Source organism: Prionailurus viverrinus, chromosome B1, assembly GCF_022837055.1.
Source record: "Prionailurus viverrinus isolate Anna chromosome B1, UM_Priviv_1.0, whole genome shotgun sequence".
NCBI classification, from domain to species: domain Eukaryota; kingdom Metazoa; phylum Chordata; class Mammalia; order Carnivora; family Felidae; genus Prionailurus; species Prionailurus viverrinus.
The window spans coordinates 193866341-193882453 of NC_062564.1; the positions used below are offsets into that span (position 1 = coordinate 193866341).

General features: G+C 39.3%; 1 protein-coding gene across 12 annotated transcripts in view; it reads left to right on the forward strand.

The window, feature by feature from the left end:
* The window catches only part of LDB2 (LIM domain binding 2), a 384473-nt gene that overhangs the window by 294298 nt on the left and 74062 nt on the right, over positions 1-16113 (forward strand). For all 12 annotated transcript variants that reach the window (XM_047855901.1, XM_047855904.1, XM_047855902.1 and 9 more), the window contains exons 3-5: positions 5416-5588; positions 12905-13027; positions 15751-15834. In XM_047855901.1, the coding sequence (XP_047711857.1) occupies positions 5416-5588; positions 12905-13027; positions 15751-15834 (380 nt within the window). The remainder of the gene's footprint in view (positions 1-5415; positions 5589-12904; positions 13028-15750; positions 15835-16113) is intronic.

The window sequence follows — 16113 nt, forward strand, 5'->3', positions numbered from 1 at the left end:
CACGTTAGAACTGCAGTTTGGCAAGAGTATTTACACCTAATAAGCTATTAGAGAACTAGAGATTCTCAAGATGAGGAGTAATTGCTACGTTGATTCGCCCAGAAGTGTTTAGGTATGTCTGTTTTACCACAACCTCGCCAGGTTTTGTCGTTATTACCTTATTTTGTATTTTGATTGCTAGTTCGAACATTTTCCCATACAATTATTTTCTACTCAGAATTTCTTTCATGTGAACTGCTTACACACATGCTTGAGTTTTAAAAAGTATTTCCTTATGATTAACAGAGATGGAATGCTCAGAACAACAGACGCACAGTAGTTTATAGCTTCTCAGTGATTAAGAGTTCCCAGTGTGTACCATTTGGTTTCTAAATGGGGAAAAAAATCGCTAATATCTACAGGTGTAGATATCGTCCTATAAGTAACACCTACAAGAAAAGATGGGAGCTAGATAATGCTCCACAACGCCGTCAGCCTCCCAACTCCAATGGCAAGAACCTCTGGAGAGTGGGAGTCAATGGTTGGGAACAAAACAGAACGACAACAAAAACCTCCCAAGGAACTGGAATTCAGAGCTCAGCATCTAAATTACCTAGGAGCATATTTTTAGCTATTTCTAAATGTTTACCTACAATATAGAGTGTTATTTAGACATTACACACATTTCAGGCTCCTGAATAATTTAATCTGTCATTTTCTTGTCTTTCATAAGTACATAGATAAATAATACATACTGTATTCCATCTCCCTGTATTTTGCCCGCAGAAAAGCTCCCTGTGCTATCATGTTCACTTCCCCTTCCCAGCTTCTGGAACTTTGACCTAAATGTATAAGAAAAATGGAATTTCTTTTAGAATCTACTATAGTCTTACTATCTATTCAAGAATGTTTGAAAGATGCAATCCTTTTCATGGGAGCACAATGTAGATTTAGGTGTATCATTATTGAAATGATTTTTAATTCCAAGGATTAAAATATAAATGTAAAGTGTAAGTGAAGCATATGAACATGACAGTATAAAACTTAAATAGATTCAGAATTGGTGTACCTGAGGAGTTAGGAGACCACCAAATTTAACCTTGAAATGTTCACTGATTTAAAGCAATTTATATGAGGGTGTGCAGTGTGGTTGCACGATTTACTAAATTAAAAGGACATTTTCACCTTTTCAGTGCTTCAGATATAATAAAATTGTACATTGAAATCAGGATTCAGAAGAAATTGGCAAAGAGTTCAAAATCACAAGTCCATTTTTTAAATCTATTATCACATTGTATTATAAATACTTACATATTTGTTAACTTTCTTGCTACAACTGAGTTTGAAGGACAAGGACAAAAATCTCTTTTTGTGTGTCCAGCGCCTACCAAGGAACCTTACACCTACTATGCGCTCAGTGAATGTTTATAAAAGAAATCTATGAATGAGTTGTAGAGTGATTTCCTTAAGCACAAGTGGTTTTTTTCTGGTTATTTGTCCCATTCACTGCACATTATCTATATATTGCTTGTCATGTGTGTGTGTGTGTGTGTGTGTGTGTGTGTGTGTGATATTTTGTAGTGTACTCTCTTGTACAACAAAAACTCTTTAACAAAGATAGCCTCTGTAGAACAATGGCACCCAAAGATGTCCGGTTCTAATCCCTGGTACCTGAGAATATGTCGCTTTGTGATGGTAGATTATCCTGGATTATTTGGGTGGGTCCCATGCAATCACAAGGTCCTCAAAAGTAGAAGGGGGAGGCAGGCAAGGAAGACTCAAACCACTATTGCTGGCTTGGATGATGTAGGAAGGGGACGTAGCCAAGGAAAGCAGGTAGCCTCTAGATGCGGGGGAAAAAGCAAGAACAGATTCTTTCCTAGAGCCTCTAGGAAGAAACACAACTCTACTGACACCCTGATTTTAGCCCAGCAAGACCCAGGTCAGAATATCAGGACCGATGAGATAATCCGTAGAGAGAGTTTACACCACTGAGTGTACAGTGATTTGTTATGCAGCAATAGAAAACCGAATACGGTCTCTGACACAGCTTGTGTATCCTCATCAGCTACTAACACAAGATGTTGCACAAAAAGACTCCGCTCCCTCTCGTAGTTCATTTTTCTCATTCACTTCCTTTCTATTTTCACATTAGTGTTCGTTACCCCATCCATGCTAGAGTAGGACAGCATTTATGAGGATTCCTCTGTTTATAAATGACAAAAACAAACACAAACTGACATAAGCAGAAGAAGCAGGGTGCAGATCTCACAGAAGCGGGACCTCCCAGGGACGGGGCTGGCTTTCACTCCAAACTATAATGAGGTCCCGGGTCAGTCTACAAAGACTCTCCGTCTCTCTAATCCGCTTTCCTCTCCATGCAAGCTTCTGCATTTCTATAATTCACATTTTTAGGAGCAAGACTGCCCTCTCTATCTTTCAGAGAAGGATTCTGATTTGCTCATCATTGTAGCCTCGGAAGCTGGTTGAAAGGGTGTTAAGATTATCCACTGTTACATGAAACATTTATTGGCGAAAAGCACAACCATTTATTTTATTTACTCATGATTCTGCGATTTGGGCAAAGCATATGGAGGACAGCTCCCGTCCGCTCTATGTGACACCAGCTCGAGGCGGCTAATTGGAGCTCTAGGATTCACTTCCAGGATAGCCTCCCTCATGCAGGTCGGTGCTGGCTGTTTGCTGGGAGCTCAGCTGGGGGTGTTGGCTGGAAGACTCCGTTCTTCATGTGACTGTTCCAAATGGTTGGGCTTCTCAAAGTATGGCTGTCTTAGAGTAAACTTTGTACATAGCCACTGACTTCCCACCCATGCACAAAGTGGAAGCTTCTAAGCCTTGGTAAGATTCAGCCCCAAACTGAAACAAGGTTATTTGTGCCACAGTCTGCTGACTAAAGTGGATCACAGAATCCAGGCCAGATGTAAGGAGAGGAGACTGCATCCACAAAGATGTAAACGTCGTTGTCATGGTTCATCGGGGCCACCTGTAGAAGTCTACCACAGTGGATGATAGAGCTTTGTGAGCGATGGTCCAAACAAGACCATGGGGGAAATTGTAGGCGCCGTCCCACAAAGAAAAGAGACCGGACACAAACCTCAGGTGTCCTTAACAGTCAGTTCCGAGAGTGCCAGAAAATGTTAAATAAAGCAAAGCTCCATTCCCTCTAAGTATATTTACTATATAGTTCGTACGTATTCTGGAATTGGAGAGGTAATTAAAATTTAGGTTTAAAGTTAAGAAGTCACAAACTTTTTCCCTGCTCAATTTTTTTTTCTGTGAATGAAAATGATGATAGTGTATCACAGAGATTACTACAAAGGAATTAAATGGTGCAGGATCCATAATGAATAAACTATAATGTGGCTACTCCGGTGGTGTTTATGTGGAGGAACCTTTTTCGTGTGACAATTCCTTTGATATTGTAGTGAAATATTTTCACTCTGCATCTACATTTTTATGGTTTGTATTTATTCTCCACAGTACCGATCCCAAAATGTCAAATTACTAGAGCTGTTTTATGGAAATTCGTTTTAGGTTGGAATATTTGAAATGCATTAACTTAATTGTATCTGTTTAGCAAAGTACAATAAGGCTTTTTGCATTAACAGAGTTTTCTTTATGGTATCAGCTGTGCATATGTTTAAAGACATGAATGGACTCAAATCACTCTTGTTTGAATTTTATATTTAGCAAATGAACATGCGCTGTTAGGGATTAAGCAGTATTTGGAAAATGTATGTGTAAGGATTATTTAGAATGGAATTGCCAAAAATCCTGGAATATTTAGCACACACTTGTTGATTGATTTTACTGCAATAAATATGAAGCAATAACAACTATATAAATTATTCAGAGACTAGTCATCCACAGCAGGATTCTTTAGAGATTACTTCAGAGCACAGTTTGGCAGGATATTCTTTTTACAGTTTTTTTTTTTTCTTTCCAAATCCATGTACAAAAGAGATATAGATACATATGGAATGGATTCATATTGATTCTTTGAAAATGAAATTAAACATTTTAAAACATTCAAGTGAAGATTGCATGATCTTTCGTACTGAAGCTCTCTTTGGTAATTTATTTACCTTAAATATTATTTTTGTCTTTCAGAAGGCATTACACAGTGAATGTAAGAGATTTATTAAAAACCTTGGATCGCTTGAGAGTGCTTTAGTACTTTGCCTTAAAATCTGCACATAGGCAAAATTCCTGATATTATGAGTTGGGATTTTCAGCATAAGAGGATTTAAAATCTCTGCTAAAGCAAGGGCTTGTTAGGTGTTTCTAGGCTTCATATATCAGAGAGTCCCAGCTACTTACCAATCGTTCAAACTAAAATGGGGCAGGACAGGCAGGACACATACAATCAAAGAGACCAATTTAGACCGAGTAGAAAGTATCAGGTTCTCTTAAAATTGGTCTTTTGTTCTAGAAAGAAATCTTATCCAGCTCCAGAAGCAGATAGAATAATCAGTATTTACATAGGTAGGGACCTCTTTGTATATTCTGATCCTGATCGCATTTTAAAGATTTCCATTCATTAAAGCATTTGGAGACAAGGTATTGGAAAGAGCAAATGTTTGCAGATTTGGAGTTAGAGACCCCAATTATCTACTTATAAGTCATGTGACTCTGATACAGTCCTAATAACCTTTTTGGTTTTTTGCATAATAATCCTTTTGAGTTCCAGTTCCTTACTGTCTTGAGGTTGTTCTTAAGATCCAATGAAATAACACCCCAAAATACTTTGCACACTAAAAAGCATTGCATTATTAAAATTTACATTATTATGAATCAAATATGATTAGATGACTGCTCTAAAAGCAGCTCATTGAAAATTCCAAGTCAGTTGAATGTGGGTTTTTTTGTTGTTTTTTTTTCACTTGGGGTACCTGGGTGGCTCAGTCAGTGAAGCCTCCAGCTCCTGATTTCAGCTCAGGTTATGATCTCACAGTTTGTGGGTTCGAGCCCCACATTGGGCTCTGTGCTAGCAGCACAGATCCTGCTTGGGATTCTCTTTCTGTCTCTCTCCCTCTCTCAAAAATAAATAATAAAATAAACTAAAAAAAAAAAGAAAATATGTCCACTTAGAGGATACTTATGAGATCCAAAGGAGTCAATGATTCTGTTCCCCTTATTTTTAAAGTATCAACCCTTACATGATCAACTTTTGGTGGACACAAAATCTGAAGAGATGAACGTACGTACAAATATTCCCTGAATAGTTGGAGATGTTGTTTTACTAACTGTAACCCAGAAGGGTCATGGCTGTTTATAAAAGAAAGAGATTTGTCTCCTGGTATGATTGGTTTCCTGAAACGATTCGTACCCGTTGGAGGTCTGGCAACGATGTGGGGTGCGTGGGACCATTGGATATTTGTGTTAATGGTTTATTTCTCTGTGTTTCTCTCCCAGCTATCGGCAGGACGCTTATCCCTCGTTACTTTAGCACTGTGTTTGAAGGAGGGGTGACTGACCTGTATTACATCCTCAAACACTCGAAAGAGTCATACCACAACTCATCCATCACAGTGGACTGCGACCAGTGTGCTATGGTCACCCAGCATGGGAAGCCCATGTTTACCAAGGTACAGGACACCCTCAGCAACATGGCTTGTTTCTCTGTGGGTGTATTGAAGGATAATGATTGTGGTTTTCTTCTGGAACTTTGAGCTGATTTCTCACATCTCAGACGCTTTCAGCACTATGAGATCATCTCTTTTGTTTGTGGCACGGCTAGACTCTTGGTGAACACTCTTCTAAGATATGTGCAGGTGGTACAGAGCACCTGAAAGTCAAATATGGCAGAGCCTTGGAACTAAGAGGGAGAGAGCATTGGCTGGTCTGTCAAACCCAAGTTGCTAAATTAGAATTTTGACTGTAATACAAAGAATTTTCTACAGCTAAAATAACATTTGCCCATTGCTGTGTGGTCAGTATTTGTGTTTTGTTTCTGAAATGAAACACTTTTTAAAGCTAAATTCAAATGTTAACAAACAGGGAAAAAGTCAACTGACTACAACTGAACTAGTTGTAATCTCTAGGGAACATAAAAACATAAATGAAACTAGGGAATTCAGAGTTTAAAGGTTGTTTCCCCAAATTCTAGGAAGTCCTGGTTGGTCAGTGAGCAAGTGAGCACAGTAGAGCCAAAGGCTGGTTGTGAGAGAATAGGAACACAGGGGAAGGGTTGTGGAGGGAGGAGCAAGTGACACATTCTTTGAGGCAGAATTCAAGGATCTTGAAGGATGTAAAATGAAAGAGAAGAGATAGAGAATCAACCTGGCTTCTATACGTTCTACACCTATGACCCCTTCCTATCCACAGACAATTGACAGATGGAACGTCCCCCTGGGCAAAGACCTTTCTGGAACACTACAGACAATCCCTTTATGCCCTCTCCCAAGTAGAAACATTCCTCAGAACAAATATTTAGCTAGAGATTCTGACAAACCGAAATTTGTTTTAATGAACACTAGTTCATTGCATTTTCACAAAGACTCAATTTGAACTAATTTGTAATATTAATGATAGCACCTATCTCTTTTAGTTGAAAACACACACGATGATCCTCTCTTTATAGTTCAGAAGTTGAATTATCAGGGTTAATTGCAAAAAGCCCAAATTACCAAACTGAAGATGTGTTTGTTACCTGTGCTCAATTTTGCTGAAAGAACAGAAATAAAATGTTTATCATGTAAAGTATCCATTGATCTTGTTGGTACAGTTTAATCTTTCTGGTGCTCACAATGATGTTAAAACACACGCACACACACACACACACACACACACACACACAAGGGCAAAGAAAATAGTTCTAAAATGCAAAGCAAGTCATCAAATGTCATTGATCTTATGGTATCTTGATTTTGTCAATAGACATTTTTAAATGCAGGATAAGAGTTGGGTTTTTCTCTTTCTTCCTTTTTAACGGTTGAGCAGAAAGGAAGGTTGCTGATCAGGGACAAAGTACATTCCCACTATATTCTGGGAAGAGAGTTTTGATATGTGGAAAGGAATGATCACCCGGGTGATGGTTTAATCTGCCCATGCCTCACTTCATTTTGGAGATGTAAAATATTTCCATAATCTTGTAGGTTAGATGGATTAATACAACCTATTTCGAATGTTACAAAGTCAAAGCCCACAGAGAAAAGCTTTCTCTGCTAGCTCATTATGGTTTTATTTGTTTGTTTGTTTAGTTTTTGTCTAGACTTAGCATATTATATTTAGGTAATCAAGAAAAACACACCAATTTCTTATGCTTTAAGGGAAAAAAGAAATCCATGAGAATTAAATAAAACAGCTATAATGAAGAAGCTACTTCCAAAGCCTACAGCCATGGAAAGTAAAAACGCATTTTGTGGCAGCCCTTTCATAACACATAAAATAGTTTATGGAAGTAAAATAATATAATATTTTATAATAATAATAATTTTATTATAATAAATAACTTTAAAATAAAACATGTAACATTTTATATGCATGTAAAATATATAATAAAAGGCAGCCCTATCATTTATATTTTTCCAATGTCTTTCTTTTCAGGCCAAAGCTATCTCATAAATGAGCAGAGTCAGTTGCTCTGAGGTTAAAGTGCCATACAGTCAGGACCGGTTTTAAATTTGAAAAAAAATCCCATTCTTCTGATGAATCAATAATAAAGTGCTCTTTTTTTTTCATTCAAATCAAGAAGCTAAAGTTTTCTTCTGTTGATTCTTGACTCTTCCTCATCTGCGGATGCGCCCCTCTCAGCTGGCCGAGTGGTTTGTTCAGGCATCCGAGGTAGTCACCAGGAAGACGGTGGGAGCATCCTCTTGAACTCAGTTCTTTCGGCCCCAAGCTTCAGTTATTTAGATCACCACTCCCTCTCCTCCACGGCAATACGATCCCAACTCTTGTAATGAATATTTCCATACCATGATGAAAAATACCACTTTCTGGGAAATGTAGCTTAGCTATGTGGACTTAGTCCAGATGCTAATTATGCACATTTATTTTTAGAAAATTCTAAAGCATTCCTTTTTTTTTTTTTTTTTTTTGCTCCTTGGTGATCATTATACTACCCAAGGAATCCTTCCAGTTTTTCTTTTGTTCTTATGTTAATTAAAAATAAGCCATCTTCATGTAATAAAATATGACTATTTAGTATGAAACAGTGAGCTAATGACCTTTCAGTGCCACAAAGAAAAATATAGCCTGGAAGCCGATGCTCTATTTTTAAAGGGGAGGCTGCTGTACATGGAATTATTTAGCACATTAAGTACAGGCAGTATCACATTGTTCTAATTTAGACTATCAATATACTCTTAATTCCCCCAATAGCGTTTGACCCAGTGGTTCCGAGTTGCTTTTATGAAAATTTGGTCAACTGGTGAATCAAAAATCAGCTGCAGTCCTAATCAACAGTAATATTTAATATTACCCAGGAGTATAGTGTGCATTTTGCAATTTCCTGATCCTAGGAACATTATAGATTATGGATAAATATGTAATTAGAATTTTAAGACACACATTACGAAGCCTTTCTTTTCTGTATTCAATTTTGAATCAAATTGAAAACAAGGCTCAATAATCTGAAGGGCAATCACCAAGGTTTTCAGAATCAAAGACCCTTGAATTATATTTGAGGGTGTGGATGCCGGCAGATGCCGAGAGGAGCCCTCTTTGGGGTACACATCTGGTTACTTTTAGATTTTACAAGCTGAAATAATAATCACAGCCAGGACCGAACACCCTTATCACTCTGTAAATACAGCTTTATGCTTTCTCTGGTCTCAATTATTTATTATGCAATTATTTATTACTATAGAAAAGTACCATGCAAATGCTCCAGCCACTTTTCCTAGATGAACACTCGTTCATGTCTTTGACATCATTCTTATCTTAGCCTGTCTACAACATCATCCTCCAGGATTTATACGTTTCTACTCTTAGCCCAACTCCAATCAAATTATTATAATATCAACGATCATATTGCCCTAATATATGTATATATATGCATTTCAATATGCATTTACAGATACAGTATCTCTACATAAAATACAATGAGCTTTGTGCGCGTGTTAATTTGAAAGCAGTATTTCATGCATAAAGACTGAGAAAATTAAGTAAACACTTCTACCTGAAAAGCACATTTTCTTTTCGTAACAGCTCTATGAAAGTCACTGTATTGTGCAGTGGCATGGTCAACATTGCTTCGCAATTAGCCAAAGAAAGAAAAGGGTTAAAAAGCTACCGGTTAGTTTGAGAAATGTTCTTTTTTAGTTCTCTTGTTCCTGGCCTAGTCTCAAGCTAGCACGTGATCTGCTGAATGCCTGCCAGCCTCTTTCTTGTTGATCCTCCGGAGACCATCTGTGCTGGGGGCATTGATTAGAGCGTGTCTGCTGGGATTACATCTTTTCTGTTGCCATGCCAACTAATCAGCTGATTTTGGTTACCACAGAAACAAAATGTCAGAGCTCACAGTACGGTAACATGAATTCAGCACAACAGAAAATGTTTTCTTAATTGGGGACCCTTTTGATTTTGGATTCCAAGTGAAAGGCAGCTTTAAAAAAAAAGGCCAACTTTAGATAAAAGCTACGTTAATTGTATTGATTAAGAGCAATGCACAGAATTTTTCTGGAAAGAGAAAATATTAATTCCCCTTTAAAAGCTATGTCTGTTTTTTACCATTTCCAAACAAGGAATATATATATATATATATATATATATTCCCCCCCCCCCCCTTAGGTGCCTTTATTCCATTTGCTGATTGTTGCGTATGAAATAAATCACAAAGCCTTCAACTGCCATGATGGGGGCAGGAGGCAGTGAGGCTGAATAGGGCTTGGGAGAAGGCCATGGTATCACTACTTGGGGGAGACCAACAGTGACCAAATTCTTCTCCATTCTTCCATTCAAGGAAGTCACTGAATTTTCCTTCAGGAAAACACCCAAAACAGTCAACGTGGATTCACTTTCAAGGATTCCTCTCTTGCACGTGACCTGCTTGGGAGAAAGCTGATTTCTTGGCTTTGGCTGACAAAGGAGGAGCCCAAGGCTTATTATAGTTTCCCCTTCTGTAGACCCAGGATGGTTTGATAGCAATAAGGGTCCTCAACTGGTTTGCTATGTCACAGTAAACAGAGAACACAATTTTACTTGACCTTACAGATGCTACAATTGAGTAATTCATCAGAAGGACTACATCCATACCTTCTCATTATGAAATTCTGTTCCAGTAGAAGTAAGCCAGAACCTACGTCTGCCCTGAGTTTGTGGTTAATAAACACAAAACAAATAGATTAGATAATAATAAAAAAAGCATGACATTTAACTGGGCTAATATTTGTTTAAACACCTAACAATACCCTTTCTTTAAAAAAGGTGTAGCATCCAAATATCCCTGTCCTCTACTGTCAGGATATTTCAACTGTCACGGGCTGGCTGCGGTCACCTCCCTTTTGTGAAAGCTTTCAATGCAGGTGGCTTCTGTCCTACTAACACCCCAGGGGGAATTGTGTAACTTAATCTCCATGCAACCCTTGGTGAATTAATTCCAGTGCTAAGGGTGTTCTAGAGGAGTGGTTTCGGGACATGAAAGTCTTCCCCTGTTTCAGAGTGCACAACTATCATGGCTAAGATGTCAGAAGGAAGCCCTGAAGACCATTCTTTCGAGCAGTTTTGGGGCAAAGTGCCTTAAATGCCAGAAATTACCCGCAGATTCTGCTAGTAGCATCTCAGTTAGAGGTCTTCACCCACGTCATCAATAATCATCCCACAGTCCTGAGACTTTTGAAAAAATGAAAATGGCACATGGCAATAGCATCTTTCTTAAGTAGTGCCCTATCAACACATGTTACTAATTCTCTTTGTAGTGGTTGTTAGTTCGTTTAAAAAAAAAAAACATTACTGGGGCGCCTGGGTGGCGCAGTCGGTTAAGCGTCCGACTTCAGCCAGGTCACGATCTCGCGGTCCGTGAGTTCGAGCCCCGCGTCGGGCTCTGGGCTGATGGCTCAGAGCCTGGAGCCTGTTTCCGATTCTGTGTCTCCCTCTCTCTCTGCCCCTCCCCCGTTCATGCTCTGTCTCTCTCTGTCCCAAAAATAAATAAACGTTGAAAAAAAAACAATTAAAAAAAAAAAAAAACATTACCTTAAATTAGAGTAAATAGAAAGCACCTAACCCAGTGCCTAGGACATAGTTGGAACTCAATGAATGGCGGCCTTTCGTATTAGATTCCCAAAGGGAGAAATGATTGTTAACATCTCATAAAAAGTTAGGTAAATTGCTAATTATCGTCAGGGACTATAGTTTTCAGAAGGAGCATCCCCCTTGTTGAATGAATTGTTATTTATGATTTTTAAAAATTGTGTAGTGCAGTGGCTTCCGAAGTTTTATATGTTTGTTCTTAGCATAGGAAAGCTTTCTCCAAAAAAGCTTGAGCAGAAGTCCAATGTATTGAAACAGTAGAACTGAAGCTGCTCTGGTTGAATTGAAAAAGTGGGTGGAGATCACATGGTCTAGAAGGAGGCTGAACTCTTCCCAGCAGAGCCCCTGAGACGCCTCCGTGGATCCCTAGGTCTCAGAGAGCACTTTATGACAACCACCAGTCCAGGGTTCTTTGGTTGTGTTTCTTTTATCTTTAGAACTATCATTTGCTATCATCCTCCTGTGTGCCAAGTATAATACTGGGCAATCGACACACACAATATCATCATACATTTCCCCAGCAACCCGAAGTAAGGTTAGTATTATTGTCATTTCACAGAGGAGGAAACTGGAATGCGGGGGATGTATTCAGTTGCCTCAGAGTTCCAAAACAAGTACAAAGTAGAGTTGGGATGTGAATCTAGGACTTTGATATCAAAGCCTCCACCTGCTCTAAAGCAAAGACGAACTGAATAAGCAGTTGTAATTATGTAAACTGAACACATACACTGCCACTATTTTTTAGCTGAAGTTGGATCAGTGGGATCAATGGTGTCTGACTACCTAGTATTTTCTATTTCAAAGTCATTAACGGTGAAACAAAATAGGTAAATAAAATAGGAACTACATGCTAAAACTGATCTGAATATCAAAAGAAGAAAAAAAATTACTACCCTGTCAAAGATCACTGAGTCACGGGAGAGAGCCTCACAAATTCTTTTTTTTTTAAGATTTTATTTTTAAGTAATCTCTACACCCAGCATGGGGTTCAAACCGATGACCCCAAGATCAAGAGTCACGCACTCCACCAACCGAGCCAGCCAGAGGCCCCAAGAGAGCCTCACAAATTCTATGTTTCATTAATAATATATATTTTTCCTCGAAAGAGAGCATGCCTCTATGCAAGCAAAATTTGTCACTGTTCATAGCATGTGATTGAAGGAATACACTCTAAACATGCCTGGAATTTGTCTCTAAAAACGAAAACTTCCTCTGATTGGGTAACCTTGTAGTAAGTCACACGTAAGCATACATAATTTTAGCAGATACTTCCTCCCAGAGTAGGGCAACCACGATTAGAACAAGATTTCAAGCTCTGATGGTAGAAAGATGATGACAACAGAAGTAAAAGGAGGTGGGGAGGGTATTATTTTCGCAGGTACACACTTTTGACATAATATTACAATAATGTGGGTTTTGGTCCCCCTGTGCAAATGAAGAAACAGAGGCTCATAGAGTTTCGTGGCAATCAGTAAAGTTACTAGTAAATCATGGCTAGCGAGCAACTGTGCCATCTTTGGGACCCACGGATTCTGGGGCTCACACTTGCCTCACTGTGCTGTGGATAAAGCACTTGTGTCACATCCTTACTGAGATACGGTGCTGCCCAAGGACAGTCAGGGAGACCCCACTGAGTAGCTGACGTGTGAGTTACAAAAATGTGGCATTCACAAGGTGCACAGCCAATGAGTGTGATGTTTGTCGCTTCTAGGTATGTACAGAAGGCAGACTGATCTTGGAGTTCACCTTTGATGATCTCATGAGAATAAAAACATGGCACTTTACCATTAGACAATACAGAGAGTTAGTCCCAAGGAGCATTCTAGCCATGCACGTAAGTAATTTCATCACTATTTTACTGTCTTTTCTTTTACCCCCTCATTTCTTCAACGAGAAAAAGTCCGGTTCTCTCTCTGTAAAGAATGCCAACAATCTTCACAAGCTGGGCAATGAACTCTCAATTTTGAGCTTTTCCCTCAACCATTTTATTCCACAGGCCCTTTTCCCTCTCCTTCGTTTGTGAGTTTGGTGCGTTGTGAGATTTTTTTTTTTTTTTGATACTTTACTATTTTAAACTCCAAACTGAGGTTACCGCAATAAACAGTTTGTACTTTTCTTAAATTCCATGGAGTCATTATCAAGTATTGCTCTGCCTGGGCTATTAAACCTGTTATGTATAACTGGGGAAAGAAATAAAACAAGAAGAAAAACAGTTTCCAGTCTTGATTAGAACCAGCTGACAAGACGTGGGGCTCATGTACCTCAGATCTGTGTCAACGTCCCTCCTAACCATGGTGTTGGAGTGAAGCAGACGATTTGGGAGTCTCTCGGTTTCATTCGACCATGAGCCACGACAAATTTATTGAGCACCAACTAGGTGCAAGGCCAGATTCAATGCCAAGTTGGGGATGTGTGTGAGGGTAAGACTTGCTAAGAGCTAGCTGAGTGCAGTCCCTGAAGAAGGCGTCAAAGGCATTGACTAAATAAATCCCTCTTCCATAATGCATGATGCAGCAGTTTCTGTGAAAAAGCTTTGGAGCAAAATCAGACTTAATGAGCCTGATTTTTAAGACCCTGTACAATCAAAAGAGAATACAATAACAGTAGCTAGTATTTACTGGCTGTTTGCTATGCCAGGCCTTGTGCTAAGTATTGTACACATTATATTTAATCCTCCCAGTGACCCAGAGAGGTGCCTTATCACTCTCCCTGCTTTAGAAGTGAGGAAACTGAGGCTCAGGCTTGATAAGTTACTCTGTACTTCTCATCCCGAAAGTGGGAAATCAAGATTTCAACTCAGCTGGTACCAACTCCAGAACCCAGGCTGATAAGCTGTCTCCCGACCATCCAATTCCAGTCTGTGTCCCCAGGCTTTTGTCTTCGACCCTCTCCTCCCGACTGGTTAACCCAATCTCTACCTTTTTCACTGACCTTGCACTTTCTGCTGTGGCGCCCAACTCCCCTGCTCCAATCGTCCCTCCTATCTGTACCCCCAAGTTCTTCTCAACTTTCAAAGCCCAGTTCACATCCTTCGCTCCCCTTGAAGCAGCTTGGAGTTGTCACTCTTGTTTTCAGAATAGACAGAAAGACAGCAGAGGTTAGTGGTCGGGAGCCTGGGCCCTAAAATGAGACCACATAGGTGTATCCCTGTTCCTGTGTGACCTTGGGCAAGTGTGCTTCCGGATCTTCATCTGTAAAATGGATACAGTAATAGAGTCTGCCTCAGAGGATCGATTGGTATGAGGATTAAGAGTTAATGCACGTAAAGGGCATAAAACAGTGCCTGGCACACAGTAGGTCCTCTTCAAGTAGTGGTGACTGGCTTTTAACAGCAGCAGCAACATAGTTCCATTCATTTATTATTATCCTGTCCTCCTTGTGCAAAGGAAGCTCCTCGATGTCGGTCATGACTAGAGAATATCTACAGAACCAGCTTTTCTTGGCTCATGAAAGGGGTTCCATAAATACTGGCTCCATATTCACAGAGGATGCCCTTTCCAGAAATTGACATGAGAAGTGACCAGCTCTCTTTTTGCTGACATCTGTTTTTTTTTTACTGATATACACAACGCCAAGTGGTTGTGTGACTATGAGGAGAATTAAGTACAGGAAAGAATAAATTAAAGTGTTAGAACAACCTAGATCGTCTCTTGACTGCAAGCAGGAAGACAAAAGGGTGCTTACTTGAGTCTCTCTATGTCATTCCAATTTGTTTCTACCAGTTAAGAAAGAAGAAAAGACAAACCGAAAGAAAGAGCATCAACCAAGAGACTCACTTTACAATGCAATCCAAAAGAACTTTATTTTTTTTCTAGCCCAACAGAACACTGGGGTAGCCTATGGAATGCCACATTGCTCTTATACACGTGGCGGATATTTTGGAAAATGTGATGCTTCCCCTTACAGTCCTGGAGGATGTGCGGGGTGAAAATTGTTGAGAACATCTATTGCTAGCTTCAGCTTAATGGGGAGGAAAGTTAGAATTCTTAAATATATATATATATATACATATATATATGTATGTATATGTATGTGTGTGTGTGTGTGTATACGTATATATATGTATGTATGGTATATGTGGTAATATGGCAAAGTTTTCAAATATAGTCTTGGACTCCAAGCTGTTAAAAACAACACTACCACAACACAAAACAAAGGCCAGTCCTAAAGCATGGCTCTACCAAACCCAGGGGCCCTGCCTTTTCTGGCAAGTGCCAAGGACTTGAAAGCGTCCTGGCTTAATGACCCTCCTCCTGAAGACACGTGGCGTCTCACTGGTGGAAGGAAGTAAAGCTATTTCTCCCAAGGACTGAAAGCTTGTGTGACTCATTTTGGTTCTACCTGGCCATAGATCTTGCACCATTGATCCAAAAATGTTCTTGAGCCATTATATTCAAGTGTCTTCAAAATGTAAATTAAATTGTCTCCAGCAACCTCCCCTCTGAGAAAAACCAACAGTGTCAAGATTTCATTTCTTCGCAACTGTAGTAGAATCCAAGACTTTCCTGGCACCATTATGCAGAGATAAAAAAATACGATTTTCTTTTCCTGTTTTAGGCACAAGATCCTCAGGTCCTGGATCAGCTATCCAAAAACATCACCAGGATGGGACTAACAAATTTCACCCTCAACTACCTCAGGGTAAGACCAATGGGATGATTACATTTCCTGATGAATTTGAAAAGTGCTTTAGAGATTTATATGTATCTTGAACCAAGGAGTTAAAATGAGGCAATATAGCATAATATGTATGTTGTCTTACGCCACAGTGTGTGTGTGTGTGTGTGTGTGTGTGTGTGTGTGATGGGGGATGGGGCTTAATTAACAAAACAGCAAACTTAGACATCATCAGGATTGAACTCCCTCTCCCTGTATGACTCTTGGAATTCATTATTCAAAGGCTAGCAATGTCTGCTCATC